General features: G+C 53.4%; 1 protein-coding gene across 1 annotated transcript; it reads right to left on the bottom strand.

The window, feature by feature from the left end:
- Positions 1-6437: 6437 nt before the first annotated feature.
- On the bottom strand, positions 6438-6896 carry LOC134057234 (olfactory receptor 14J1-like; the record flags this gene model as incomplete). Its single annotated transcript, XM_062514232.1, has 1 exon — positions 6438-6896. A coding segment is annotated over one exon (459 nt), but the record flags the coding sequence as incomplete, so codon positions are not given.
- Between the last annotated feature and the right edge of the window lie 2413 nt (positions 6897-9309).

The raw sequence follows: 9309 nt of genomic DNA, 5'->3' as shown, positions 1-9309 counted from the left end.
TACACAGAGACACACTGGGACATACTGGGACAGATACTGGGGAATACTGGAGCAAAGATTGAATACGTTGAGTGATACTGGGTTATACTGAGACAAACTGGGAACACTCTGAATAGTGTGGGGATGATGGGGGACACTGGGGCGCACTATGGATGACACTGGGGAGAACTGGAAGAGAATACAAATGATCTCAGGTGTATTGAGAGCGCCTGGAGGGGCGCTGGGGTTGTATTGAACTCTGCTAGGGATGAACTGGGCTGTACTGGGAGGGACTGGAGGGGTTCAATGGGCTGCTCCCGCTCCCGCCCATCACTGTCCGCAGCCAATCAGCGCCGGGGATCGGGGACTGGGGGCGGTGCCTGGCGACGGCGCCATCTTTCCTTATGGCCTCTAACTCCCATCATGCACCGCGGCCCGATAGAGCCCCATTGGAGCTGGGACTACAACGTCCATCATGCCCCGCGCTCCACAGAACTCCGCTATCTGCCCCCCTCCCCTCATGTCCCATAAGCGTCCCCCACACTCTCCAGGATCCCGAAGTGCCCCCTCTCCATCCTCTCAGAAGCACCCCAAAGCGGCTCCGGATTCCCTGAATGCTCCCAGCCCCACAGATTCCCGTTACAATCACTTTTGTGAATTCATCTGTCACCTCCCGCGGCCCCGCAGCACCTCATAACACAGGTTCCCGCTTAAAACTCCTGCCGTGCACCGCGCCCTAAAGGGCCCCGTTGGAACTCCCCAAGCTCCCCCCAAATGCTCCCGAACCGTACACGTTCCACCCTGAGCACCTCAAGTCACAGCTCGGACTCAAAAGCGTCCCCCAGGAGCCTTCCCGGACCCCAAATGCTCCATCCGAGCAACTTCCGGGACTACAGCTCCCATCATGCCCGGCTGTTCCCGTAGAGTGCTATTGCAGCCGTGACGTCATCTCCCGTCATGCACCGCGCCCGACAGAGAGACATTGCAGCTGCGCCTTCAACTCCCGTGATGCTCCACGGCTCCTTTGAACTGTATTCTGCCCGCGCCTACAACTCCCATGATGCCCCGCGCCCCAGAGAGCCCCGTTCGAGCCCCCCAAGTGCCCGCCCGGACCCCGAAGGGCTCCACATTCCCCTCCCTGACCTCCAAGTTTTCCCCCTGGACCCCCAAGAGCTCCCCCGGACGCCGAGGTGTCCGTCAGAATCCCTCAGTGCCCTGCCCAGTGCCCACCCGGCTCCCTGAATTGTCCTCCAGACCCTCAAGTTATCTCTGAATTGCTTCCATAGACCCAAATCATCCCAAATGTAACCCAGAAATGTCTCCATGGACCCCAGAGTGGCTCAATTTGCCTTGAATGACAAAATTGTAAAAAGGTTTACAAAAAGACTGATAAAAAGACTAATTAGCATAAGGAGGGAGATCTCAAGAGCCAATAATTAAGGGAATTGTGTTACTTACAGTCTGTGACTGGTAATATCTCTGGTTGCTGAAAATGGATATATTTTAATATAAATACAAAAAAAACTAGGTGATAAAAATAGTATGACTTCTTAGAAAAATTATTTTTATTAGATTTAATTATTTTTAATTTTATAAAATTAATAAAATTTCCTTTTATAGAGGAAAATATTTATAATTTAATTATTTACTTTATTTAATATAATAAATATAGAGGGATTACTTTATGTTTCAGGATATCAGTCCCAGGTGGGCAATGTCAGACACGGTGAGGGTGGAGGTGAGGAGCAGGTTGTCCAAACAGGGTCAGCCCTGAAAGGGATCATTCTTCTCTGTGCCCAGAACTCCTAGGGAGACATTCAGAATCAGGATCACCTGGGAAATGTTTCAGTCACCTCTGCTATGAACTGAAAAATAAAAATAATATGCCCTTGATTAAAACCAAAAATCATGAGGTGCACTTTGAAATCCCCCTCCTTAACAGAACTCCAAAGTGACTGCAAGCAGCTGCACAAGCCCTGGAGACTTGAAGACAATGGAAGGAAGACAAAGAGCTCCCAAGGCCTTTGTGTATTTTAATGATGCCCAGATTTGGGGATTTGGGGCTGATGGCAGGAGCCTGAGGCACTGAGAGAAGGTTGAAGAAGCTGCTGCAGGAGTCAGCAGCAAAACTGCAAGTGCCTTGGAGCATCAGTGGCCGCCATGAGTGAGGGCAGGGAGTGCCCAAGGCTCCCCAGGGCCTGGGGAGAGCAGATCCTTGAGGGCAGGATTGCAGGAGCCAAAGGCTGTGAGCAGGGAACTGCAATGCTGAGCAAGGCCTGGGCTGGCTGGAGGAAGCAGAAAGGCCAAGGCTGAGCCCAGGCCTGGGACAGCAGGGCCTGTCCCTCACGGGTGGCTCGGGGCTGTTGCTGGGGCAGTGGGATGGCAGGGGCAGCAAGGGCAAATGGCATCAGCCTGCAAGCCCTGCCAGCCTCCTCAGGGAGGGCCGAGGCAGAAGCAAAGTGCGGCCCCTGCCAGGAAAGTTCCTTCTGTGGGGCCTGCAGAGGCCCTGCCTGAGCCCAGGGGACAAAGGCCTGGGTGCCTCTGGCCCTGCCAGCCCTGCCCAGCCCTCGGCCATCTCTCCTGCAGCCTGTGCCCCCTGTGCGTGCTGCTCCTCTGCCCTGGCCGGCTGCGCTCGCCCATCTCGCTGTCCCCCCCAGCATTTCTCAGCCCAGCATTTCTGTGCCCTCCCTGGGCTCCCTGCACCCGGCGCTGCCGGCTCCTGGCACACAGAGCCGTGCCGTGGCCCGGCCTCACGCTGGGACACCTCGGCCACCGACATTCTGTCCTGGGAGGGACTTCTGTGTTCCCTCAGCTCCAGGGTGAACCTTCCAGGCTGCACTTTGGGGAGGATTCCTTCTCTTCCCTCTGCCAAGGAAAGCTCTGTCTGCTGCTGTTCACAAAGGGAGAAGGGCTGGTGGGAGGTTATGTGATGTGGTGGTGAGAGTCTGTTTGGGGTACAGGGAGCATGGAATTATTGAGTTTTTAAATACTCTGTGAAAGAAAGAGGGACATCAACAAAACTTTTACAGAGGAATTATTGAGAACAGCCTTTAGCCTGTTCAGGATGCAGATTTTGGGAGTAAAAAATTCAGGTACTGATTTTTTAAGGGGAACGGTTCTTACGAAAAAAGTGGTCCAGGAAGGATGGCCACAATTCAAGGAAGAAATATTGAAGGAGCAGGAGCACACCGTCCCTGTCTTTCAAAATGTGAGCTAGTTAGGGAAATGAGTGGCCTGGTTGGGCATGGAGCTTTTTCCAGGAACTCAGGGGAAAAAGAAGGTGCGTCACTTTTGGACAGAGGGGAAGGAAGCTCATGTAGTGTTTAAAGATGTCTTTAGGTCATGCAGAAAGAAAAGCAGAGAGGTGAAAGCTCCAGTAGAGCTTAACCTGCTAAGGGCAGTGAAAAATAATGTAAAATATTTTTATAAATACATTAACAGCAAAAGAAGGGACAAGGAGAACCTTATCTCCTTATTGGCTACAGTGGTGAATATACAAACTGAAGATGAGGAAAGGTTTGAAGTACTTGACACCTTTGTTGCCTCAGTTTTCAACAATAAGACAGGTTGTTCTCAGGACCAGTGCTCTCCTGAGCTGGTGGATGGGGACAGGGAGCAGAACAGAGCCCTGTAATCCAGGAGGAAGCAGCTGGGGACCTGCTGAGCCACTCAGATGCTCACAGGTGTCTCTGGGAGCAGATGGGATCCATGCTAGGGGGATGAGGCAGCTGGTGAATGAGCTCCCCAAGCTGCTGTCCATCATTTCTCATCAGTCCTGGCTCAGCAGGGAGGTCCCAGAGGACTGGAGGTGCCAATGTGACCCCATCCACAGGAAGGGCTGGAAGGAGGATCTGGGGAACTCCAGGCCTGTCAGCCTGAGCTGGGTGCCTGGTGAGGTGATGGAACAGATCACCTTGAGTGCCATCACAGGGCACCTCCAGGATGGCTGAGGGATCAGAGCCAGCCAGCGTGGATTTCAATATGTGCATTGATGATCTGGATGAGGGCACTGAGTGCACCATCAGCAAATGTGCAGATGGCACCAAGCTGGATGTGAGTGTGGATGTGCTGGAGGGTGGGAGAGCTCTGCAGAGGGACCTGGACAGGCTGGATCCAGGGCCCAAATCCAACAAGGTGTGGTTTAACAAGAGCAAGTGCAGAGCCCTGCACCTTGACCACAACAACCCCTGCAGTGCTCCAGGCTGGGGACAGAGTGGCTGGAGAGGGCCAGGCAGAAAGGGACCTGGGGGCACTTGTCTGTGGAAAAGTGAAGTTCTCCAAGGGGATCTTGCCTGAGCTGCGTGCAGAGGAATCCACATCAGGCCAGGCTGGGGGTGCTCAGTGGCCAGTCAGTTGCGTTGACTGGAAGCTTCTCATGGAGCATTTCCAGGGATGGAATGTTGGGTCTGCCACAGCTGTGGTGTCCCAGAGGGGGGAATGTTGGCACTGCCCTGCTCCTAGCCAGCAGGAGTAGGACAGTGATTCTTCACCTGTACTCAGCACTGGTTGGGCAGCACCTGGAGTGCTGTGTCCAGTTCTGAGCCCCCCACTATAGGAAGGACATGGAGGGGCTGGAGCAGTAACAGAGGGGGGCAACAAGGCTGGTGAGGGCTCTGGAACACAAGTCCTGGGAGGAGCAGCTGAAGGAGCTGCTATCCTTTATCCTGGACAACAGGAGGCTCAGAGGAGACAAGGCGGTGTCAGGGAACAGGTTGGACTTGATGATCTCCAAGGTCTTTTCCAGCCTTCCTCATTCTGTGATTGTCTGAAACCACCCCTGCAGCAGTTGCAGGATGAGCCCTGGGCCTCCTCCTCAGAAGGTGCAGCAGCTCAGGTCCCTCAGCTTCTCCTCACAGCCCCCAAAGCCCATCCTGTCAGTCCTGCAGAGCCTCTCCAGCCCCTCCTCATTGCCCACAACAGGGAGCCCCACAGCCAGACACACCAGCCCAGATGTGCCCCCCTCGCCTGGGGTGCCTCTGGAAAGAGCAGCACCAGGCACTGCAGGACCCTGCAGACAATTCCTGAAGCACTTGGAGGTTGATTCTGCTCCTTAAGGGATGTTCCTATTGAGCTAGCTCAGGAACTGAAATGGGGAGTGGGGCCAGAGAGGAAAGGGCAAACAGGGATGGACTGATTGCATGGGCCGGCACAGGGAGGGCAAGAGGAAGAAATCTGGATAAGGAAAGACTAAAGAAAGGAAATGTGAAGCAAAGGAAATGCTCAGGGCAGTTTGGGGGTGGCTGCCAGGCAGCCCTGGCTCTGAGCAGCAACGTCTGCAGTGGGACAGGAAAGTCACAGCTCATGGGAACAAACTTTCTGGCTGACTTCAGAGGCCACGACAAACCTGAGTGGTTTCCCTCTGGTCCCGCAGCCCTTGCTGGCCCCAGGGGCTGATGGCATTTGTGCTCCCTCAGGTCCCTCTGCCCACAGCAGCACCATGGCGGTGCTGACGCCTGCTCTGTGCAATGCAAACAGGGGCTCCTGAGCCAGTGCTGCCGTGTGTGTGCCTGCAAGGATGGGGCACCTGTGTGAGCTGGGGGAGAGGCCAGGGCTGCAGAGGGGGGATGTTGTTGGCAGGTGCACGAGGACGCTCTGGGACGCTGCCCTGGGGTGTCCAGCGCACTGGGGATGGATCAGCCCCTGCTCTGCTGCTCCTTGCCAGGCTCTCCCCTTGCAGGGACCTTGCAGAGCACCAGCCATGCTGTTTGGGCCCAGCCTGCCCACGGCCAGCCTGGGGCTGCTCCCGGGGCTTTTCTGTGCTCAGCGTTGGCCTGGCCAGGTGTTCTGGAGAGAGCCTGGGCAAGGAGCCTCCAGCCCCCAGGCCCTGCCCTGAGGTGTCAGCGCTGCCCCAGCAGTGCCCATGGCCTGTCCCTGCTGCAGCCCTGGCACTGCCACCCCCAGGGCTGTGCCTGGCCCCGAGAGCACTCAGGCCCTGCAGCAACACCAGGGGCAGGAGGGCAGCGGGGCAGTGGCACGGGAGCAGCACTGGCAACACCAAGTGCTGCTGCTGCTGCTGCTGGGCACAGCTGCTGTGTCAGCACTGATCTGCCCCAGCTCTGCGCACAGACATTGCTGCTGCAGCTCCAGAGAAGGGAACAAAAGGGGGATCTCTGTTGAAAACTCTGCTGGGAGAGAGATCCATTAGTTCGTTTAAAACCACCAAAAGTGCTTGCCCTCATTGATGTGGTCTGTGGGCCACAATGAAGGTGGAGAGAATCAAAATGAGAAATTGCAGAGAGAATGGCTTTTCTTTGTGGACTATATTGCAACTATAAAATAAACACAAAGATTGCCCAATATGAAACCCGCAAGAAGTATGAAATATGATTTTTATTGCAAGTGATTAGCAGAAAGTGCCAAGAAGCTTACTGTTTCATACGCCATCTAGTCATCAGTGTCCACACTGCAGCCTTGAGCTCCTGGTTCCTCAGGCTGTAGATGAGGGGGTTCGTGGCTGGAGGCACCACTGAGTACAGAACAGAAACCACCATGTCTAGGGTTGGGGAGGAGATGGAGGGGGGCTTCATGTGGGTAAATGTGGCAGTAATAACAAAAAGGGAGATCACAGCCAGGTGAGGGAGGCAGGTGGAAAAGGCCTTGTGCCTTCCCTGCTCAGAGGGGATCCTCAGCACAACCCTGAAGATCTGCACATAGGAGAAAACAATGAACACAAAACAGCAAAACACCAAATATAGACTAACAGCAATGAGCCCAAGTTCCCTGAGGTAGGAGTGTGAGCAGGAGAGCTTGAGGATCTGTGGGATTTCACAGAAGAACTGGCCCAGGGCATTGCCATGGCACAGCGGCAGGGAAAATGTATTGGCTGTGTGCAGCAGAGCATTGAGAAAGGCACTGGCCCAGGCAGCTGCTGCCATGTGGGCACAAGCTCTGCTGCCCAGGAGGGTCCCGTAGTGCAGGGGTTTGCAGATGGACACGTAGCGGTCGTAGCACATGATGGTCAGGAGGGAAAATTCTGTTCCAAGAAAGAAGAAAACCAGAAACAGCTGAGCAGCACATGCAGAGTAGGAGATGTTGTTGGTGTGCCAGAGGGAATTGTGCATGGCTTTGGGGACAGTGGTGCAGATGGAGCCCAGGTCAGTGAGGGCCAGGTTGAGCAGGAAGAAGAACATGGGGGTGTGCAGGTGGTGGCCGCAGGCTACGGCGCTGATGATGAGGCCGTTGGCCAGGAGGGCAGCCAGGGAGATGCCCAGGAAGAGGCAGAAGTGCAGGAGCTGCAGCTGCCGCGTGTCTGCCAATGCCAGCAGGAGGAAGTGCCTGATGGAGCTGCTGTTGGACATTTCTGCACTCTGGGCATTGGGTTCTGTCATGGAGAAAGGGACAGTGAAGAGATAGAGGACACACCTGTAACTGAAATCGAAACCATTTCCCTGACATCCTCTCCTCTAACACACACATAGACACAATTTACATTTTAAGAGTTTAAGAGTAGATTTGTAAACTTCCCCCATATCTCTCCTGGTATTTCTGGATATCTGAAATCTCACCAGTTCTGCTCCCCTCAGGGAGACCAGAGCATGTTCTGTGAGGCAGAGTGATGAGTGGAGGGAGCAGGAAGATGGTCCAGCATTCTGACCAGTTCAGAGTTTCTCTAGGCTTTAAACTTGTTCAGGTGGAGGGTGATTATCCTCCCATGTTTCCCTTAAAAACCACCAGGTACTGCTGAGAGGAGATGGATCCACCAGAGTCCAGCACCACAATTGTAACCAAGGACTGCTGTTGATCATTTGACCAACCCAACAGCATGTCAGCCCTTGTCCCGCCTTCATCATCCCCCCACATGCCAGTGTCCTCAGGGATCTGCTGGGACCAGTCCCTGGGGAGCCTTGGTCAGGAATGGCCCTGGGGGCTCCTTCATGCTCCCAGGGACTGCAGGTTTTTCCATGAACTTGGGGTTTTGTTCTTGCCTTGGAGTCTCTGAGAGCTTTGTGCAATCATGGCCTCCAATTCTCTGCTGTAATTAGTCTCTTGAGAGCCTTTCTCAGTAACAACACTCAGTGGCGCTCATTAATGCTTGAAGGTACTTCATTTTTTTGAGGTAATTTCCTTTGTCCTTTCTTCTCTGAGTCTGGGAGGTTTTTGGAGAATCATGGCCTCCAGTTCTCCCTTCCAAGGTGTCCATGAGGATCCTGTGTTAGAGATAGACCTTTGTGGGACCCATTAATGCTTTGAGACACTTTGGGGTTTTTTTCTGGCATTATTTTTTTTTTAGCATTATTTTCTTGGCATTTATTCTGACTTGGACTCCTAGAAAGGTTTGTGCAATGTCCTGTCAGGCTCTGAGGTTCAAGGGCGCAGCACCAAATGCACCACGGAGCTCATTGTGATCAAGGAACTCCTGACAAACCATGGCTCTGCCTTGATTTCCCTCTGGCCTGGTGCAGTTCATCAGGAAGGTTTTCAAATCCACTTAGGGAGAAATATTTCAAAGAGCTTCTAAGAAATATCCATTCCTATTTTGAATGAATGGTTTTTAATACTGCTCTGTTTAGAGCAGAGTTGACTGCAGCACTCTGTGACTGATATTGATCCAGGGTCTCTCCTCAGGAGGTCTGGCCTGCTCAGAGGAGCTGTGACTTGAGGTCTGACCCAGTGTGGACAACCTTGCTCCATATTCCCCAACTCCATCCTGTCTGTCCTCCCTCATCTGCGACCAGCTTTGCTTGCAGAACTGGCTGCACTCAGACAGAGACAGGATTTTCCTTTACTTTTTTTAGAAGAACGTAGAATTCCTAACTTTCCAGATATAAAAACAGAGTCACTCCTCAGGTGTGTGCCAGCCCAAGGTGCCACCAAGGAGGTTCCCCTTCCCCAAGGCAGAACCCTGGAAAGAATGTTTGAGACCTTTGAACTCCTTGGTTCCAGGAGGTTCATTGGTGTCACCATGGTCTCTCTCCCTGGTTCCAGGAGGTTCATTGGTGTCACCATGGTCTCTCTCCTTGGTTCCAGGAGCCATCACAATGTCACAACAGCCCCCTGGTTCCATGAGGTTCCTGCAGCAGGACTTCCCCTGTGGCACAGCACAGCTCATCTGTTCTGTCCATCAGCTGGGCCATCACTCAGGGCATCTTCCCCCTCTCAGCAATTGCTGACATAACCCAGGCTGGACATCTGTCCTGTGCTGAGTTATCTCTGGTGCCAGGGAGGTGGAATTCCCAGCTGACCATGAACATCCTGCCTTGAGAGCAGACTGAAGGGAGATAAGCCTTGAATTTCTCAGTGACACACACTTCACTTTAAAAACTATTAAATATGAACAAAATTTTCACTATACAAAACTCTTGAGCATAGTCCCTGGAAACAGGTAGGGCT

The sequence above is a fragment of the Cinclus cinclus genome, unplaced genomic scaffold (assembly GCF_963662255.1).
Source record: "Cinclus cinclus unplaced genomic scaffold, bCinCin1.1 SCAFFOLD_32, whole genome shotgun sequence".
Taxonomy (NCBI): Eukaryota; Metazoa; Chordata; class Aves; order Passeriformes; family Cinclidae; genus Cinclus; species Cinclus cinclus.
The sequence above is the reverse complement of the archived record's forward strand: the minus strand, read 5'-3'. Positions and strand labels throughout refer to the sequence as shown.